We start from the raw sequence: 22678 nt of genomic DNA on the forward strand, positions 1-22678 counted from the left end.
TTGTTACTATACTATATACATAGACACAATTTTATGCGCACCATCTCTCCTCATCCCCTTGACACAATTTAATGAAACTTCACACAAGTGATCAGTACCAACAGTAGTTGTGCATGGGGCATGTTAGGTTCTTTCAGAAAAAAAATTTGCAGAGTTATGGGACTTTGTTTCTTGTTAACATACTATGTACATACAGTCTGCATATGCAATCTTGTGCGTGCCTAATCTACCAAACCCTTGCACACAATTTAATGAAACTTCACACAAGTGATCAGTACCAGCCCTAGTTGTGCATGGTGCATGTTACATTCTTTTAGATAAATATTCTGCATAGTTATGGGACTTTGTTTTTTGTTTCTATACTGTATACATACAGTCTATATACATACAGTCCACATAATTATGCAATCTTGTGTGCGTCAAATTGCAATGTACTGTGTCAGTGCATGCGGGGGGTACATTCATCACCTTTAGTGATAGCTCTAGTTTTAATTGCAGGTTTTTCACTTATGGGAATTTCCCACTTGAGGACCATCTACAGTATATCAATGAAAACTACCTCAGTCAATTTAGTAAGATTGAAGCAGATACTGCTGTACCTGCTGAACCAAGATGGACTAGTCCGGTAAGTGTTTCATATACATTCCTGTGAAAATAATGAACAAACCATATTACTCAGTAGGGAGATGATTTTCGATAGTTATAAATGACAACTACCTTAGTCATTTCAGTAAAATTGTAGCAGACACTACTGTACCTGCTGAACCAAGATGGACTGGTCCGGTAGGTGTCTTATTTACATTTTTAATGTAAAGAAAGACCAAACCACTTTTCTTGAGGGAGATCATCTTAGGTAATACATTATATAAATCAAAAACAATTTTCGCAGTCATTTAAGAGGTGAAACACCTGTGGAGCTGACATAGACTAGTCTGTTGAGTTTTTAATAGTCCTTCTTTTGTTGATTAATAGGAACAATCCATTTTACTCAGTAGGTAGGTCATGTGATTCATGATTTAATATTTCAGAAAGAGGCGAGTGTTACATGTCAGCCGGATACAATGGCCCCAGATCCAGATAAACAGACAACAGTGGCTGTAAACTTCCTTCTGTCAGAGTAAGTGATATCTTAAGAAGCATTGTATAGCTCTTTTGCTTCTTTCATTGAGTAAAGTTGTCAATGAATTGAATCACCAGTTCACATGTTAGAAATAAGCTTATTATATATGTTAATATATATCATAATTAATTTGTGCAACACAGAATTTCTATAAAGTGTGCTGATAACCGGAAGCTTTCAAAATAGCGGTAAGTATGCACACTTATGTTTAGGTCTAATAACTTTGATCAGATCACTTGCTTCAGGAGTACGATAGGGTTACTATAACAGTACCTTAATCTTCAGTGTTGTATTCGGCTTGAGTGGACTTCGCCAGGTGCTGACTGTGGTCCGGCCTGATAAAATTAAAGACAATCAAATACATCATTTCTGATCAACATACAGCGTTTGATAAATTAAGGACCCTTTTATTACATACATATTCCTATTTCTAGTGCTGTATCAGCCAAAATTGACTACAATTAGGCAAATAAGACTCAAAACTCTTTCGAAATGGTAAATTTTTTGACGTATTGAATATTGAAACGCTATCATTATGACATTTCTAACATCATATCTGACGTCAAAACTAAAGAAAGTATTTCAGGTATTGAATATTTTCTGTATCTGATAGGAGTTTATTACAGAGTTCTGTATTTGTTAAGGAAATATATGTTTTATTTTAGAAAGAAAAAGTGAGAGTATATTTACAAGTACAGTTGAAGGTGAAAGACTGTATTAAGGGAATAGCTAACTTCAAAATCACTTGCCCCCTCATCGATGTGGGTTCGAGCCTCACTCGGGGCTTTAAATTCTCTATGTGAGGAAGCCATCCACCTGGCTTACCGAAGGTCGGTGGTTCTGCCAAGGTATTCCCCCAAACCCCCCGGTTAAAATGATGCACAGAGGGTCATCTTGGGTCTTCCTTCTACATGCCATGTACCCGGATAATCCTAACTCTGTTCAGCGACCCTAACTCAGTGCCAACATGGCTGACAGAAAGACGATGTATGTAGTTAATTTCCTTGTCTTTTTTCATGTTTTTATGTGAGTATGCAATGTTAGCGCAAAACTTTTGATAGTCATAATATCCAGTATTGATAACATGTTTTCTGTACTAAATATTTCAATCGAAATGTCACATTATGTGGCTGGAATTCATTAAAATGTACTCAAAATGAACATGTTTTATGTTTCTAAATGTTTTAAAGTACCAGAAACTGCAGTAAGACCTTACTTATGTATTGTATTAGCTCCATAAATATCTCGTTGATAACGTTTAACAGTATCAAAGTTTGAAATCGATTTTTATAGCTTAAAAATTGCATTGATTATGAGGTGGGTTTAATTTTGCGGATAATTCCTAACTGGTATAGGAAGCAGTGCTGGATAAATACGAACTTAGAATGGATAAACACCTAACCAAACGAAAACGGCTGTTCGTCTGCGCTTTTTTATGGACTGTTGATGCTCGAAGTTCTTTGATCTACCCACCCCTGCAGGGATGTGGGATTCCTATGTCCAACTTATCCGACTCGTGAATTTTGCCAGCAGACAAGTGCATTTTTCATTCTGTGTGTCCGCGGACAAGCATACTTTTTCAGGTATAAAATGAGAAAACATAAAATATCATTTAGATTGTGTGTTGCTTCAAGTGTATGGAGGTGATAAAGAGAATGGGTTCTTTGACTAGGTCTCGCGCACACTGTAACTCGGTGACTATGATAAAATATCAGAGAAGATTTAGATACAAGCAGATTTATTTAACGTTGGAAAAGTATAAACATATAACACTAGCGTAAAGCTATTTTCCGACAAACACATGTAAATAAGCTCAACATAAGTAAAACAGCTGTAATAAAATGCAAATATGTTCAAGTACATTAAAGCAAATAAAGCATCTGGCTATAAGTAAATAAGAAACAAATCACAAATTATCACATACATGTTACAGCGCATTAAAACAAAATAGCACATAGGTACTAGCAAATAAAAGGAAAAAATAATTTACCACATACAGATTTAGCACATTTAAAGCAACATAAAAAATTAGCTGACACTACACAAAAATAAGAAGAGTCACATTTTACAACATACATTTAAAAAAAAAACATAAAAGAAGAAATCATATACACGCTAAAGGGAACATAAGAACTACTTAAAGTAGCTGAAGAAAAATATTTGCATCATCAGCATATAGCATTCTGTAACTAAAACTAAAAAAGGAAACCAAGTGTTACACACAGAGAACTAAAAGGACATTTAAAGACATCAGAAACGTAAACAACTTAAAAAAAGTATTATGACAAGTTTGTAAGTAGAATTCCAACTGCTGATACAATAAGTCACTATCAAAGGAAGTATTTGATCCAGTAGTCAGCCAAATTAAAATCAAAAGCACACAGAGATCGCATCGCGACATTTTAAGTCTTTCTCTGAATTCATCTGGCTTTGCACCATTGCGTGGGCAGTGTTTCGGGCATGACCTCAAAAGATCCCGAACACTGCTTACGCGATTTCAGACTTTTATAAACGTTAAAAGGCGAATATTTCAACAGCTTATTTTTTACCACAGTTACTGTGATATGCTTTTCTTTTCATTGTCCTAAATAAAGAGCTCGATCTCCAGTCTATTTGCGTTTTCATGAAGGTTTAATATTACAAATCAGAGCAAGTGAAATTTGGCTATGCACAAGTGGATTTTTAAGTCTCTGTGGACAAGTGAAAAATGTAAGGATACCCACACTCCTGTCCCGTCAGTCCATGCATCACTCCCCCCACCCCACCCCACCACACCACACACACATACTTTTCTTCCCTATTTACCGTCTGAAAAAATATCATATTTAATAATTAATCATAAATCTAATCCCATTTAAACAATATTAAAAAAATATTCCATTAACACCTCTATAAAAATCTCTTACACTATACGATATACAAGATTTGAAACAAACACAATTCTTCTGAAACAGTGTGTGTGTGTGCGTGTGCGTGTGCGTGTGCGAGAGGGTTTGGGACTACAGAACTTCGAACATCGGTGGTATTAAATAATTTCTTATATAAATATAATAATTTTGACTTTTATTTTTTAGGGTTTATCCAGATTTTTCCAAACATTGCTATTTGCATAATATTAAAATTATGAAAACATATTTGACTCTAGTGGGCATACATATAACATCTTGTTAATGACAAAGTTTGAAGACAAGCTTATAAAGTAATGTTTACAATGTACATGTCAACTCATTCATTTCTATAGAATACTAGTCAGTTAGGTGTTTATCCGACACGCAATTTCGTGTAAGTTAGGTTTTTATCCATTCCTCATGTAAACTGAGTTCGGTTTTTATCAAATCAAAGTTAGGTTTTTATCCTTTTTCTCGCTGTCGGTACATTTGAACATGTACTGTGTCAACATGTAATGGGTTAACAACATACCGTAAAAGGGCCTATAAAGCAGTATATCTTTGCTTTCAAACAACAAAATAGCTGAGGCATCAAAAGCATAGAAGTATTTTTAAAGATTTTTTGTAAAAGTTTTCATTGAAAAAGTTGCCTTGTTCGTCGTTTTTCCACCTGAAAACACAAGGGTTGATATATTTAACATGATACATTTTGAAATAAATATACACTTGATCAATAGAGATAGATATAACAACAGAAACATTCCTTTATACATCGTAATTACACAGAAAACAAAGTTGTATCGGCTTTACATCCGCCATGTTGGCACTGAGTTAGGGTCACTGAACTGAGTTAAGATTATCCGGGTACATGGCGTGTTCTACATCAAAGCTGGAAAGTTGCCAAATGACCTATGCCTAATGATGGTTCAGACTTATACCCAGTAGAAACAAAACTAAGACTTTAGCTGCAATAAGTATTAAGGAAATCTTAGAAGTACCTGTACACATGTGTAATACAGTCTCTTTATTGTCTTTGTTTTGACTTACAGCATAACAGATATTGAGGAAGGTACGACATTGAATATAATTTCAAATTTGCTGACAGATGGAGAAACATCACCATTCTATCAAGCCCTGCTTGAGGCAAACATCGGGTCAGATTACTCACCAGTCATTGGGTAGGTATTTACGTGAATGAACAGAAATTCAACAGCAAAAACAACCCTCAAATTATTGAAGGCTTTTAAAGTTTGTTTTTAGCTTGTCTATACAAAGTATATTGAGAGCTATCCTACTCGCCATTGTCAGCTACCAGGTCTGCATCTAGATTCTTCATTGAACTTTTGATGCACTTTGACCATGGTTTACCCTTGGAAATACTGTATTCCCTATTAATAAAAATTTTGGTCACAGAACGCATCAGTAATTCATATTGATGCATGAACCAGTTCATACTTGACTACATTTTGTACGAAAATATACATCACCGAAAATTTGGTCGTCATTGATGTGTTAAGAATTATTTCTGATTACTAATGTAATGTTGACTTGTGTCATTTAAGCATGGCACCTGGTTTGGACATTGTTCTGTTCATTGCTGCAAAGCTGCCTCTTTGGTGTATTAATCTTTACCAGTGATAGCTCTAGTTAAATTTGTATCTTTCAGGTATAATGGGTACACAAAAGAAAGTTCATTCTCAGTTGGTTTACAAGGAATACACAAGGATGATGTGGACAAGGTGAAACAGATTATCTCAGAGACTATAGATAAAGTTATAGAAGAGGGTTTTGAGCAGTCAAGAATTGATGCGCTGTTACACAGGATTGAACTTGGCACAAAACATCAGACTAGCAACTTTGGTCTGGGCTTAGTAATGGTACGTTAACACACAGTTAAACCTGTCTTAGCGGCCACCTATATTAAGCAGCCGCTTGCCTTAAGCAGTTAGTCAGTTAAACTTCCCTAATTGACATTTTGTTCTAATTGTCATCTGAGTTAATGAGCTGCATCATGTCACTTCCCTGACTGGTGGCTTACAGGTATGAGGGTAGTTCTTTTGTTGAATTAAAGTATTTTCAGACTTCATGTATTTTAAATTTTCTGAGTGCTGGAAAACTCCATCTTACACTCTATGTTGTAAGATGACACTCGCATAGTAAATGACATCATAGTGAACTTCATTTAAGAAGTAGATTTGTGCATTAGGTTTAGTGAAGTAAAACAGGATAAAAGTCAAATTCCTTTACAGTTGGGCTTTGTCCCTTATAGTAGCACAGCTTAAATCAATAGGGAGAGCACAGATCATCAGATCATGGGTCATGAGTTCAGTCCCTGGGCAAGGCACATGTTCTTCATGATGATTTGATAAAAGACATTGTAACTGAAATCATTCGTCCTCCACCTTATATAACTGAAATACTGTTGAAAAACGATATTCAATCCGAAACAAACAAAATTAAGTATAGTTCTTGTTTCCAGTAAAGTTATTATATGAGATAAATAACATTACACAACGGCAATAAAACTAAACTGGAACTCAGGTTGTAGCTCATTCATGAAACCCCAATCAAATGTCATTTTGGTTACAGGTATACATTTCCTACACTTCATTTAAATACACAGTTGTCAGAAAATAGTGTTGTGAAGAAGGTCATTACTGGTAGTTTGACTTTATTTCTTCTATTATATGTATGATACAGTATGAAAGTAAAAGAATCTGTCACTGGTAATAGGTACAGAACAGATGGAATATGCAATTCTCAGGTAACTGTATTTGTAGAAACTTGACAGAGCCTTGTTACCACCTAAACAGTTACCATCAAGTCAGATATTTCTATCTGCACCTACTAGTTAAAGATTCTTTTAGTCTTTGTGAGGTGACATTGGTTCCAATTTTCATTGATTGTTACTTATCACATTTATTGTAAGGATTGAAAGGAATTTCCGATTGGTGCATACTTACTGGAGCTATTTGTATCAACCCCAGTGTGAACAATCTGTTCATTTTATGGGGCACTGGAATCAAAAGGAAACATTTTTAGCTGAAATGATTTTAACATTGTATTTTTTTAAATCAGTCTGTTGCATCAATGTGGAACCATGATGGTGATGCGTCCGAGATGTTGCGGGTGAACAACCAGATGGAGCTGTTCAAAAAGAAATTGCAAAATGACCCAAAATACTTGCAGAAGAAAGTTAAGGAATATTTCAAGGTACATGTACTTTCATTTTGAACTTGAATGAGTCACTGATTTATAACATTAAGAAACAGTTAGGAACATTTAAAAAAAAAACACGCTGAGCTGCAAGATTGAAATTTTAGCCTGGCAGCGCCTTTATCTAATAAAACATTTTTGTCAGTCTTATGAAAAAGCTCACATTCATTCTCTCACTTTTCTATTGAGGACCTCCGTGGCTGAGTGGTTATGGTCACAGACTTCTAATTCTTTGCCCCTCACAGCTGTGAGTTTGATACCTTGCTTGAGATGCAGAATTTTTTTTGTGAGAAAGACATCAAACTGGTTGATGGTTCTACCCAGGGGCTTATATTTGCATGTTATAGGGCATAGTGGGCACCTTGTGTCATCTTCCACCATCAAAAGCTGGAAAGCTAACAACAGCACTTTGCTGTTACTTAGATCTTAAATACCTCTAAAAACAATGGTACTTGCCAAGTGTCACAAAAAAATGACCCAGTGCTTATAGAATTTGAAAAATGACCATAAGATTTTATGTATTTTGAAAATCTCCTTACAATGCAAAATGTGGACAGAAACTTGAAGATTTATGAAATATGCCAATAATAGACTGGTTCTATTATTCCACCATCAAAAGCTGGAAAGCTAACAACAGCACTTTGCTGTTACTTAGATCTTAAATACCTCTAAAAACAATGGTACTTGCCAAGAGTCACAAAAAAAATGACCCAGTGCTTAAAGAATTTGAAAAATGACCATAAGATTTTATGTATTTTGAAAATCTCCTTACAATGCAAAATGTGGACAGAAACTTGAAGACTTATGAAATATCCCAATAATAGACTGGTTCATAATTCTTTAAATGATAAAGCATTACATGCTGTTACAATCAGAGAACCATTCCAGCAGATGTGTTCTATTTACTTCTGAGTTATTTTATACACTAAAATGAGCATCAAAAGATTTCATATTATTTAAATGGTACATGTACATGTACTAGTATTTATATTATAGGACAACTCTCACAGACTTACATTAGTGATGAGCCCTGAGGAAGAATTTGAGGAGAAAAGGAGAGCGAAAGAACAGGAAAAACTTCAGAACTGTATACAGAACCTCAGTGCCCAAGATAAAACAAAAATTTTCCAGTTAGGTAGGGTGTATATGTTGGTCAGTAAATGCTCATTAACCCTTACCCTGCTAAATTTCTATAATGAACTTGTCCATCTTTTAATTTGGACAGTACCATTGACATTTTGTGTATATGTTTATATGGATGATAAACTAATAAAATATTGCCTATTGTCATTAACTGATAAAAGGCGTGCATTCCAAAAGATACTGACTGAATGGTGAACAGTGCAGGCCATGATCAGGCTACACGGACATGCAGGCTGATGTTGGTCTGCACTGGTTGCAAAAGCAGAATCACTTGCTGCCAGCAGGCTTAAGGTTAAGAATTAAGAATATTTTAGAACAAGCTTTTAATTAACTCGAAAGTGAATGCCCTATGAAAACCAGTTATTACTGACTTTTATGGACACAGATATTTGAACTGAATAAGATGAAACCTGTGATGAAGGGAGCTGTAGTGGAATTATTCCAAGAACATTTTCTTCAGAAGCCAGAAGCATTACCAAAACATCATAATCTGTAATTTTTGAAACATTGAAAGACCATATAATTATGTCATGTGCTAATTACCACTGAAGCACGTTATTGCCATTTAAAAATGTAACTTATAATAGTATAAGACATGATCTCTTCTAATAAATGAATATCAAAAAATGTGCAGGCTAGAATGAGTATAATAGAGTCTATTTATTATAGTCGTATAATGTTTTTTTTTTCTCTGCTATAGGACAAGAGTTACAGGAGACCCAGAATCGTACCGAAGATCTGACGTGCTTGCCGTGTATCAAGCTGAGTGAGATTGATAAGGAAATCAAGTTGGAACCCACGGAACAAACAGAATTTGGTATGCTTATTAAATGTACTGTACACAGTAATTTAAAACCTGTCTGTTAAGATCATCCTTTGGAAATTAAATGTTCACATACAGTCAAACTTATCTGCAAAGACCACTGTTGGGAAAAGAAAAAAAAGTGGTCTTTGATAGGTTGCCTCTCAACACAGTTAAATTTACACTATACAGTCAAACATTGTTCGCTCTAACTCAATGGGACTGGCAATATTTGTTAGAGTTATCAGTAGTTTGAGCCATCGAAAATTATACTTTATGTAGGGAATTTGCCAGGACCTGATGATGAATTCGAGTAAAGGGTGGCGTTCGAATTAACTGAGTTCGAGTGAATGGGAAGGGAAAAAGGTTGTCTTTTTAAGCAGGTTTTATAGTAGTGGTCTTTATTCAGAGGTTGCGTTTAGCACAGATTTGACTGGGTATGCATAATAAGGCAGATCTGCATGTTCGGAAAAACCAAATGTAATTGCGTAATATTGTGTATCTAGATAATTTAGAATAAATCCTTGAAATTTAAGTATATGGAAATAAAAATCATAAATAAGTGATCCTTTTTCTTGGATTTGATAAAACAAGTAATGTCACTATCTTCCTAAAGAGTGAACACAGTAATGAAAAACGGCGATTTGTGATGTTATTCAAAATAATGAATAGAAGGTAAGGAGCACAGAGCAATCCAAACAACAATCAGTGACCCATATTTCACCAGACGCACATAAAAATGCTCAGTGATGTTAATGAAATTTGCAGATCATTTTTTTAATCACAGACAAATAAAAAAAAAAACAGCGTACTTGCATATACTTCTTACAACGCGATAGAAAATACAGAAACATACAACTGAGAAAAATCTTATTTTAGGTATTGAATCTGCTTTGCACAAGCCATGTTTTTGGTGACAACAGGAAAATGCCAAAAGCACGTATGGCAAAAATAGAATCAAACAGAAATTATGGGGTTTTATTATGGGCCCATTACAGGGGGGGGTGGGGTTTACACACTGACAAGAACATTTGCATTTATGCATTTTTTACCACACAAATACATAAGATTATGTTCAGATTTACTTTCAAGCATAAAACTGCTGCTCTTGTCACTTTTCGAGGGGTGTTATGAGTATTATGGGCCGTTTTAAGAAAAAGAAATGAGATAGTTATTACCTGTTACAAAAAATGAGTCACTCAGGATGACCTTTGTGTGTATTTCAGATGGCATTCCGGTGCAGTACAGTGCTCAGCCAACAAATGAAGTGACATATATAAAAATGGTGTCATTTCTGGACCAGGTGCCCATGGAAATGAAGGTTTATGTGCCACTGTTCACTAATGTGATCACAAAGTAAGATTTTTCGGAATCTGTTTTAACCTTTACCCTGCTAAATTTCTAAAATGGATTGGTCCATCATTCAATTTTGGCAGTTTATCATTCAAAGGGGTGTTCATTGAAAATTTACTGTTTGAATAACAAACAGTGCAGACTAAGATCAGGCTGATCATGGCCTGCACTGGTTGCAAAGGCAAAATCACTTGCTGCCAGCAGACTAAATGTTTATCAATAAAATATATGTGTTGAAATTTAACATTATGAATTTGAAACAAAGCTAGTGATAACAAGTTTTTATTTGGTTGCCATGGCCCAGTGAATCTCTTGCCTGTTACCTCTGCGGAATTGAAAACCTGCTGTTTTCCTTGTGCGATACAGCTACACAGACAGTCTGTGGTTTTATTATACCCACCTAAGCTTATACTTTTAGAACATTAATTTTCACGAGGGCTAATTTTATAGTCTTTTATTATGGTAGTGTATGAAATTATGAAATTCATTCATAAATTACAGCATGTGAGTCATCTTAACACCCCGGGTGTAAGACAAGTTTTTCTAGCACTTGCAAAAGCACAAAAAAAATCCTGTGTGGCATGCAAGAAATCTATCAATATTTGTGGGGAGCCAAATTTATTCCCAAGAAATTAAATGATTTTACAGTAGCTGTTTTAGCAATTACCTTGTAATTTTTTGCTCACAAAATTGAATAATTTCACAGTATTATTAATAGTCACCAAAATTTTAATTGATTTCTGCTGTGTCTGCCAGTGGCAATAAGGGTAGCATAGAAAAATCTCAACCTCTATTGGTATTTCCTTATATTATATACCGCTACTTACATAAATTCTGTCAAAAATCTTGCATGCCCTGTGAGATCCAATCTGGCAAAATCCTCCCTAGCCAAATACAGCATCCCAGATAGCGCTACTATTATAATAACCCTATTATCTGCAACTGGGAACTGGTGGGCGTGGTGGGTTCTTTATCTATATTTAGGATTTTGGATTATCCATTCTTTGAAATACATGTATTGGTATTTGGTGGGTGGATAGTTTTTGTTGATAAGTCCTAAAGAACAAGTTTAATTCCTTTCCATTTCATATTCAAAAGTCCAAATCCTCAAATTCATATCACATGAAATAGCAGGTTTTTTTTTCCAAAAACTGGAAAATTGATGCCTACAAAATTAAATGATTTCATTTTATTTGATCAATCATAAAGTTTTCTGTACACTTTTTACAGGATGGGAGCCGGTATTTATGACTTCAAGGAGCTGTCACATCAGGCAGAGTTATACACAGGGGGTCTCAGTGCTGGAACTCTTGTGTCCCAAGATCCCACAGACCCCCTCGACTTTGACCAGGTAACAGAATTTCTCAATGATTATGATAACAGTTCCTGTCATATCAGGTGAAGTTATACTCTGAATATCGCATAGATAATGCTAAAGTGTCCACTGAACCCATTGTCTGCGACCAGGTAATAATTTTCCTACCTTATACTGAGTTTATACTAAGTTTTGTACTAAGTGTTCAACTAATCTCTCAGACAAACTTGGAATGGATGAAACCAGAAAAGTCTCTTCTAGGCGCTAGAATTTAAGTTTTATCAAACATTGCTTTTGTGCAGTGATTCGGTACTTAAGCTGTTGGCTTAGCTTGGAGGTTGAAACCCTGCTGGTCACAACAGCTTTCCCTTATTCAAAACCTATGCAAGTTTTTCCTTGAGAGTGGACAAATGAATGATTCAGTTTTAAGATTTAACTTCAGTTTTGCTTTAGCTACACTAAATTAATACAAAGTTTGGCACAAAAGATAATAAAAAAACATATTTGCTTTAATAGTATACTTAAGTTTATTATGGTTTTCAGCTTATTGTATAAATACTTTTATTTCAGGGTGTAGTGTTTTCATCTTACTGTCTAGAAAGAAACTTTGATAAAACATTAGATCTATGGACAGAGATATTTGACAGGTAATTTTTCCCTTTTTGATGTTAAAGACCTGCTCCAGTCCTACCTTTTAACCTTAAATTGTCACTGAAAAGGCATAAAAATCCTGACTATGAACAGTGACGCCTGTCAAAATAGAGTAAAATTTTATATAAAATACCTGTGGTTTTGCGTGCAAAAGTGTGGTACGTGGCCGTTAACTGTTACCTATTATAACGGGTTGCATACATGCAATAGAATTTGAATGGCCATGGAGCAGGGCTTTAATAAAATTTCTGCAAGCTAATGTTTTTCCTTCATCTGGCCTTAGAAAAAAAATTATCTGTACAAATCTGATATATAGAGGATTTACATGAGTGTGTTGAGTTTAGTAAAATGATAAAACTTAAGGCTTTTCAAATTATTTCATCATTTTCATTTTCAGCAAGTAAAGAGACACAAATATAAGATTCTTTTTATCACACTTCGTCTTTCCTTCCTTTTATAATCCATCCTTAATCCAAAAACAATCATCTACACTTGAAACAGCCGGATCATTGAAATATGAGTCGCGCCATGAGAAAACCAACATAGTGGCTTTGCCACCAGCATGGATCCAGACCAACCTGCGCATCAGCACAGTCTGGTCAGGGTCCATGCTGTTCACTTTTAAAGCCTATTGGAATTGGAGAAATAGTTAACGAACAGCATGGATCCTGACCAAACTGCGCAGATGCGCAGGCTGGTCTGGATCCATGCTGGTCGCAAAGCCACTATGTTGGTTGTCTCATGGCGTGGCTCATATTGTTACGCTAGTGTAATATGAGTAATAGGGCACAGAGTTATTTCAGTTGTATGATGTCAGACATATAGCAGGGTGGGCCTTTGTGGCTGAGTGGTTACAGTTGCTGACTTTGAATCACTTGCCCCTCATCGATGTGGGTTCGAGCCTCCCTCAGGGGCATTGCATTCTTCATGTGAGGAAGCCATCCAGCTGGCTTACAGAAAGTTGGTGGTTCTACCCAGGTTCCCATGATGAAGTAATGCACCGAGGAGTTCTTGGGTTCTTTCTCAACCTTTAAAGTTGGAAAGTCAGCATATTACCAAAAATTGTGTCAATGCAACATTAAACCCAACAAAACAAACATAATTATGATGGGATATAATTCTGTTTCAGTCAGTTTTTTTAGCAAGTCTACTTTAAAGTTTGATACTGACATAACAGTGCCATGAAATTGTCGCTGACTTCAAATCACTTAATTGCCTGTCACCATTGTGGGTTCAAAATCTTGCTTGGTGATGTTGAATTATTTTAGGTGAGGAAGCCATTGAGCTGACTTACAGAAGGTCAGTAGTTTTACCGAGGTGCCTGCTCAGGCCTGAAATAATGTCTGGCTGGGCATTTAGGGGTCTTCACCCATCCCCCTCACCCAATGCGAAGCTAGACAGTTTTCATATAATGACCTGTAAGTGTGTTGGTGTGACATTAAACCCAACAACAACAACAACAAAAATACCACAGAAATTAATGATACCTGTGAAACTTGCAAAATTGTAGATTTCAGGTTTTTGATGTTATATTTTCAGATCAAATTTACGAGACAGTAATCGCTTACAGACCCTGATTAAAATGTCTGCGGCAGATTTGGCGGCAAGTTTATCTAATGCAGGCCATAATTATGCCATGATGCATTCTGCATCATCACTGACACCAGCTTCACAGCTGAGTGAAATGTTCGACGGTGTCTCTCAGGTTTGACAGTGCTTTTCTTTGTTTTAAAATAATTCTTTTCATATCTTGAAATACAGTTATCAAGCCTTATTATGTATTATATAGGGGCCTTTTTGCCGAGTGGTTAAGGCCACCACCTTCAAATCACTTGGCCCACATGGATGCGGGTTGGAGTCTCGCTTAGGGTGTTGAATTCTTCATGTGAAGAAGCCATTCAGCTGGCTTAGGGAAGTTCAGTGGTTCTACCCAGATGCCTCTTTGTGATAAAATAATGCACGGATGGGCACATTGGGGCTTGAAAGTTGCCATATGACCTATAAATGTGCTGGTATGATGTTCAAACAAACCAACCTTTATTATATATTTTTGTGGACTTTAACTAAGACCAAATATGCTTTGTTTAGTTGATACAAACTTATTTTACTTCACTTGTGATGAAAGCTTATTTGAATCATTGTTGAGTGTGAGAATGCATGGACATCATCCCTGTGGGGTTCGAACACACAACCTTAGAATTGAATGGCTGACATCTTAGCCATGGGACTACAGCTGCCCTAGATGTGTATTTATACCAGTCCTGTAGTATCATAACATTACAGTTTCAAGTACGTCTTAAACTACAAACTCATTTTTACCCATTTGTACATAGAACTTTTCCTTAATTTTTTTCGTGCCCCCCCATGAGTGGTGGGGGCATATAGATTTGCTCGTGTCCGTCTGTGCGTCCATTTGTCCGTCTGAAGTTTGTTACGCGCCTAGCTCAAAAAGTATTTGATATAAATTGATGAAACCTTGCATGAGTCTTTATCATGATATGAACTTGCGCACCTTCTATCTTTCGTCTGGCTCCGCCCCCTATTTTTAGAGTTATGGCCCCTGAAATAGTCAAAAATGCGCATTTTCACCTTGTGACACGCCTAGCTCAAAAAGTGTTTGATATAAATTGATGAAACCTTGCATGAGTCTTTATCATGATATGAACTTGCGCACCTACTATTTTTCTTCTGACTCCGCCCCCTATTTTTAGAGTTATGGCCCCTGAAATAGTCAAAAAATGCACATTTTCGCCTTGTGACACACCTAGCTCAAAAAGTATTTGATATAGATCCATGAAACCTTGCATGAGTCTTAATCATGATATGAACTTGCACATCTCCTATTCTTAATATAGGTCTGCGCCCTATTTCTAGAGTTATGGCCCCTGAAATAGTCAAAAATGCATATTTTCACCTTGTGACACCCCTAGCTCAGAAAGTATATGATATAAATTGATGAAACCTTGCATGAGTCTTTATCATGATATGAACTTGCGCACCTACTATTATTCATCTGAGTCCGCCCCCTATTTTTAGAGTTATGGCCCCTGATATAGTAAAAAAATGCACATTTTCACCAAATTATGTGCCTCACTCAGAAAATATTTAATGTAAATTCATGAAACCTTGCTTGAGTCTTTATCATAATGTGACCTTGTGCATTCTTCTTGAGAATTTTAGCATTTATTACAGAGTTATGGCCCATGGAATAGCAAATGCAAATATTTGATTTTTTGTTTGTGATGCTCATAGCTCAAAAAGTATATGGTATAGAATAATGAATCCTTCTCATATTTTTTTTTGAGGCTATACCCCATTAAGACTGCAAATATTTGAATTATTTCACCTTATTTGTGACAAATGTACCGGTGGGGGGCACACCCTGTGTCCTACAGACACATTCTAGTTTTCACTTCATATGGAAAAAAAAGTTTATAATCCTGTATTCCAGTCTCAATCATTAATGTTATCAAAAGATACAGTACTTTGTTCTGTAATGTTTAGAACTAGAACAATGAGAAATAAGCTCAAAGTTAGATTGAGAATCAGTGTAGAACATAGTTCTACTTGAAACCATTTTAGAACACTGTCATGCTAAATATGATTGATTCTGCCTCTGCGACCATATTAGATCATGATCAGCCTGCACATCCATGCAGTATGATCATGATCTGCACTGTTTGCCATTCAGTCAGCATCTTTTTGATAAGCACTCCTTTTAACAGTTAATGGTACTGTCCAAATTGAAAGATGGACAAGTCCATTATAGAAATTTTGTACGGTAAGGGTTAAGGTAGAACCATTTTGCTTTTTCATGCTGACATAGATATGAGACGCACCATGAGAAAACCAACATAGTGCATTTACGACCAGCATCTGCGCAGGCTGGTCTGGATCCATGCTAGTCGCAAATGCACTATGTTGGTTTTCTCATGCTGACATAGTTATCTCTTGCAGGTATCTGTGATGAAGAGGATTGCAGAGTTAGAAGACAATTCTAAAATCATGGAGCATCTGATAGAACTGGGACATGAAATACTCAACAAAAATAATCTCAAGTAAGGGGATGTTCATTTTAGTCTTTGTATAAAGAGTTCATTTCCTTGGATGTACTTGACTTTAAATCATAAATGTTGTTTTGTTATTGTTGAATTTATATTTCCCAATTTGATCATATTTTGCAAATTTTATGTTTCACAAGTTGATCATGTATTGCAAATTTAGTGTTTCCCAGTTTGATCATATTTTGCGAACTTTATATTTCACAAGTTGATCATAATTATATTGCAAATTTAATGTTTCAAATTTTTCCATATATTGCAGATTTAATGTTTCACAATATTGCCATGTATTGCTCATTTAATGTTTCACAGTTTTGCCAGATATTGCTCATTTAATGATTAACAATTTTGCCATGTATTGAAAATTTAATGTTGAACAGTTTTGCCATATATTGCAAATTTAATGTTTCGCAATTTTGCCATATATTGCAAATTTTATATTTCACAAGTTGACCATAAATTTCAAATAATATGTCTCACCAGTTGATAAATTTCAAGTTTCACAAGTTGATGAATTATATGTTTCCCAAGTTAACATATTTTGCAAATTCTATGTTTCAAAAGTTGGCCTTATATCATTAATTTTATATATCACAAGTTGACCATATATTGAAAATTCAGGGCCTCTGTGGCCAAGTGGTTAAGATAGCTGATTCTTGCATACCAGACGGGGATTTCCGGTATCTTTACCGGTGCTGGAAAAATCCATCTTACACCCCGGGGTGTAAGATGACTCTTGTGCTTTAAATGACGTATTACGAACTACATATATGTAGAAGATTTATGTAGTAATATATATTTTATTTAAAAAACGGAATAAAAATTCAGTACCTTGACAGTTCCTATTGGTTCCTGATAGTATATTTCTCGATTCAAATCACGTTATTTTATCAAAAATTCATAACGTTACGCTGCAACTGATAAAACAAAACCGAAGAAAAACATTGTTATTTGTTCTGAAACGTCATGACGTCTTTCCTGTTTACGGACGTTGGTTTCCCACGCTTTGTTTAAATACACTACCATATGAAATAGTTCTAAAAAGAAAGCCATTTGATTGATTTTATTTTTGTTATTATTTCTTGAAATCTGTATGCAAGAAAAAGATTCTGTCACTGGTTATAGGTGCAGGTGGAAATATCCGGCTCTCTGGTAACTGTTTAGGCGGTAAGGAGGCTCCTTGCCGAGTTACCGCCTAAACAGTTACCTTTGAGGCCGAATATTCCCATCTGCACCTACAACCAGTGAAAGAATCTTATACTTTAAATCACTTGCCTCTCATCGATGTGGGTTCGAACCTCACTCTGGGCGTTGACATCGTCATGTGAGGAAGCCATGGCTTATGGAAGGTCGCTGGTTCTACCCAGGGGTACCTGGGGTCTTCCTCCAACGTCAAAGCTGGAAAGTCACCATATGACCTATAATTGTGTCGGTGTGACGTTGAACCCAACAAAACAAATAAATAATTATTTTGAAAATTACATGTATTACAATTTGACCATATTTAATAAATTTTGTGTTTCACAAGTTGACCATATATTGCCAGTTTTGTGTTTCACATATTGGCCATTTATCGCTAGTTTTCTACCACTTTTCATTTCAAATACTGATTGTTTTTTAAATTAACCTTGTGAACAGAACTAAAAGCATTGTATTTTGTTCAGTTAGTCTCCTTAATTTTCTTTTTTATTCCATTATCTAGATTGTGTATCAATGCTACACCAGACTTCATGCCAACTGCGCTGGAAAAAGTGGAACAGTTTATTGAAACATTACACAGTGACAGGAAACCAGAACATCATTTTGTTAAACGACACACAACGCATGTAAGATATTTTAGTATATACCTACATTTATATAAATTCTGTGAAATATATGGCTTGTATTTCACAAGTAAATATGAACAGGCAGAAAAAATTCCGTATTGTTCCTTTTGTATTGTACATTGCCGGACTACTTTCATTTAATATTCATAACCTGACACAGTTCTATAAATAGCGTACACAGAAACTACACTCAGTTTTATTTTAACATCGATAAACAGTGAAAAATTCATTGGGTAACAAAATAACAAACAAAAAGCTGGAGTTATATAATAAAAGGTTCATTATGACAGTAGCTAGATCTGGAATTTTGCAGCATCTGACCGTATTCCAGAATGTTAGATCTGTTTCATTTACACTTGTAATCAATGTAATTATAAAACAACAAAACAAAATTTCTCTCATTTTGCAAAAGCTAGTAAAACATTTTTTATGTCCGATTTTAAAGTATTGTTAGCTCAACTATTCGAATGTATTAGGTAGAGCTACTGGACTACCTATTTGTCAGCATCCACGTTTGGTTATGTTTTATTAAGTTATGTCTCTTTTTCAAGTAAGCATTTCTATAACAGTTTGCTAAATTAATGTCGTCAGATATGATACTCATTACATCTGTTTTACTGGAGGTTAACCCGTATCATGCTGGACATGATTTGTTCAGCCTTTGCGACCAGTGTAGATCATGATCAGCCTGCACAATCGTGCAATCTGATCAAGATCTGCACTGTTCACTATTCAGGCAGTATCTTTTTGGTAATCACCCCTTTTAACAGTTAATGGTAGTGTCCAGATTGGGAGTTGGACAAGTTCCTTATAGAAATTTAGTATGGTAAGGGTTAACTTGCCGTTTGAAAGCATGGATAGACATATGACGTTTGAAATTTGAATGGCATAAGTGGATAATTTTGTTGGTTAGGATTTTTTGTAACTTTGAAAGTATGCAGAACATTATGAATGAAATCTGTATAAATGATAAAACAGAACAATAAATATGTGACATGAATTGCAGTGCTAGTAGTTTCCATTGGGTTATGAAATACATTTTTTGTGTTCAAGTGCATTTTCGACTTCCGCGTATTACTTTAAACATACCTATATGTTTCATATCCAAATTACCAGTACGCCTTGAAATTTGTTTCTAAAATTAATTTGTTCAAAGACACTGTCATGATTTTTTTTGCTAGTATTTTTTGTTCTTTTTTTATTTTACAAAATTTGAAGCCGTTAGTCAGACGACCCACAAAGAGCTGCTTTAGTGGTCTCTTAATGAGATATTTTTAGTTTACAGGTGATCTTATGTTGGGTTCTACTGAAATTTGGGGGCCTCCTTGGGCGAGTGGTTAAGATCGCGAGTGGTTCCAATCACTTGCCCCTCATCAATGCGGGTTTGAGTGTCACTCGGAGCATTGAATTCTTCATGTGAGGAAGCCATCCAGCTGGCTTACGGAAGGTGGGTGGTTCTACCTAGGTTCCCACTCGTGATGAAATAATGCACATCAAAGCTGGAAAGTCACCGTATGACCTATGATTGTGTCAGAGTGACATTAAACCCAACAAAATAAAATAAATCTACTAAAATTTGACCAAAAATGCATTGTCATATTTTGTTGAAAGGAATTTTTTTTTTTTTTTTTTTTTTTTTCAGGTGACAAAATTTGTAGCCACTAGTCAGAAGACTCAGATAGAGCTACCCTTCTCTGTAAACTACATGAGTAAAAGCATTAAAACAGTTCCTTACACACACGTGGATTTCGCTTCGTAAGAAACTTTTGAAAATTATCAACTAGACATTCTCTTTCACAATATTTATTATACCACTCTGGCGAGAAATGTTTATTTTCATTAATACAGCATTATAGCCACCATACATTATTTGGTTGCCATGCAGGCCTCAAGAGATAGCGCTACCTTATTTGAGGTACTACTTGACATAAAAAACATTTTAGAATTGAAATAACACAATTATAGCAGGACTATGTCCAATATAAAAGGAAATATAAGCACACTGTAGAGGTTATAATTGAGCCGTGCCATGGGAAAACCAACATAGTGGGTGTGCGACCAGCATGGATCCAGACCAGCCTGCGCATCCGCGCAGTCTGGTCAGGCTCCATGCTGTTCGCTTTTAAAGCCTTTTTAGTTAAACAGTTATAGCAACATACATTATTTGTCCATGCAGCTCAGAGATGCGCTAGCCTATGGTTATTGGAATAAACATTCTAGATTGAAAACACCACATTATGGATTTTTCTATGGCAAGCCATAAATTATAGGCCCCGGTGGTTCGATGCCTGGTTACTTACGCAAGGCACTTTATCGTGATTGCTTCAGTCAGCTGAACTGTAAATGGGTAGCAACAAATTACTAGGGGTAAGGGATAATTGGTTTTAAATGTTCTTATATCATGGCCATCTAAAGCTCTGTTTTTTGTCTCAAAAAGCAGCAATTAATGAAAATTACCTTTACTTTTAACTTTACTTTTACCTTTTATAGACATGAACTTTTGTAGTTTTTAGTCGAAATTGCTATGTCATTGGATATGAATCATTGGATTTCGACTTTTAACCATTAGCCTGCTGGCGGCAAGTGGTTCTGCCGTTGTGACCAGTGCAGACCAAGATCAGCCTGTACGGTCAGTAAATTTTCAGTGAACACCCCTTTGAATAATAAATGGTAGTGCCCAAATTGAATGATGGACCAGTTCATTTTAGAAAAGCACGAAATTTTGACCCAGCGAAAATATGTGTTATTACAGTAATGATTTCACTGTATGTTATGGATTTTGTGGATTGACCAAATGAAGAAAAAAATACCATGCTAGAAAAAAGTGTTAATATTCTTGTCTTTTTGCAGATTGAGAATATTGTCAAGATTGTTGTCATGGAAATTCCTTCATAGAGAAATACGTGAGAAAGGCGGGGCATATGGGGGCGGAGCTAACTGCACTAATGGAGTCATGAGTTTCTTCTCTTATAGGTAAATTTTCAGTATTTTTATCACCTTTTACACCAGAAAGACATGACCCCACTGTCATATAAAGTTATCGTATTCCACTTCAGTTGCAATTTGAAATACAAGAACTTTCCTTTTTTATTTCACACGAATGGTGTCTTACAAACTTGAATCTCGTTCTTAATTTACTTAAAAAGGTGTAAATTTAATTTTGTAGAATGAATATGTTTCTTTCAGAGATCCTAATTCCATGGAAACTTTGGAAGTGTTTGACAGGTCAATACAATGGGCAGCTAATGGGGACTTTACAGATACAGATGTGGAAGAGGCCAAAATAACAGTGTTTCAACAGGTCAGTTAAAACTAAAGTTGTGACTCTTTTTCACTCTCTGTAAACGTATATGTTGATAACAGAGTATATGTGTATGTGTTTTTTTTTCCATCCAAAGGAAAGAAATGGTTGTTTAGATTTCGCTGGATGATTTATTGAATTTAATATGGTCTTTGTAAAGGGTTTTTTTTTGGTCTTCCAGAACTCACAGACTAATATTCTGTTTATTTTATTTATTTATTTTTATGCTTATCTGTGGTATACTAGTTTAACTGTTTGGTCAGTCATCATGATTAATCAATGAATTGTACTCAAAAACTTTTTTGTGATAGTTAAAGGGGGGTAATAAAAATGTAAGAAAAACGAAATATTTTTACTAATAATGTAGAAAGTATAAATTGAAAGGCATATACAGTAAAACACCGCTCGCTCGAGGTCGCAAGGGGATGAGCAAAATGCTCGAGTTATCCATGCTTTCGAGCGACCCAAACATTGACCAAAATACGAAGAAAACTAAAGTTTGTTTTACGGTCATCGACACCGTTTGCTGAGTAAACGGTGATGCGTAATAATAACATACTTGTGACATTTTCGAAAACAAACGTATTACAAACGTTATCTATTGATAGACGTTTCAATAAGTAATTTGTAAATGGCACATGCGAAGAAACAACTAAGATTTTTTTTATTTTTATTCATCAACAAGTGCATATCATAATTATCGTCTTTCATTTGCATGCAGACAACCGCTGATTAAATTACTAAGATCTCAATCCCGCAGAAAAGATGCTTTAAGTTATCAGTAATTGATCGATATTTGATCAATAAAACTTTTCTTTAAGCTTTTATCAATAATTAATCTCATCATAATATCAAATATACAGAGAGACAAACATTTAAGATAGTCTGGGAATAGACTACGCAATTCTCACGGTGTGTGAAAATGTTTAATTACCCGATACCTTCTGACTGCCGAAGGTGTGAAAAATTTTAACACCTCTGCTCGAGTTAGCCAGAAGCAAC

General features: G+C 35.4%; 1 protein-coding gene across 1 annotated transcript in view; it reads left to right on the plus strand.

The window, feature by feature from the left end:
• Positions 1–22678, plus strand: part of LOC123539236 (presequence protease, mitochondrial-like) — a 40293-nt gene that overhangs the window by 11920 nt on the left and 5695 nt on the right. Inside the window, exons 8-23 of the mRNA XM_053530268.1 lie at positions 499–625; positions 1029–1117; positions 5058–5186; positions 5675–5885; positions 7087–7221; positions 8221–8359; positions 9068–9184; positions 10396–10525; positions 11753–11873; positions 12408–12484; positions 14028–14193; positions 16446–16546; positions 18252–18375; positions 20018–20130; positions 21226–21348; positions 21562–21676. Of these exons, the coding sequence (XP_053386243.1) occupies positions 499–625; positions 1029–1117; positions 5058–5186; positions 5675–5885; positions 7087–7221; positions 8221–8359; positions 9068–9184; positions 10396–10525; positions 11753–11873; positions 12408–12484; positions 14028–14193; positions 16446–16546; positions 18252–18375; positions 20018–20130; positions 21226–21348; positions 21562–21676 (2017 nt within the window). The remainder of the gene's footprint in view (positions 1–498; positions 626–1028; positions 1118–5057; positions 5187–5674; positions 5886–7086; positions 7222–8220; positions 8360–9067; positions 9185–10395; positions 10526–11752; positions 11874–12407; positions 12485–14027; positions 14194–16445; positions 16547–18251; positions 18376–20017; positions 20131–21225; positions 21349–21561; positions 21677–22678) is intronic.

This window comes from Mercenaria mercenaria, chromosome 18, assembly GCF_021730395.1.
Source record: "Mercenaria mercenaria strain notata chromosome 18, MADL_Memer_1, whole genome shotgun sequence".
In the NCBI taxonomy this organism is placed as follows: domain Eukaryota; kingdom Metazoa; phylum Mollusca; class Bivalvia; order Venerida; family Veneridae; genus Mercenaria; species Mercenaria mercenaria.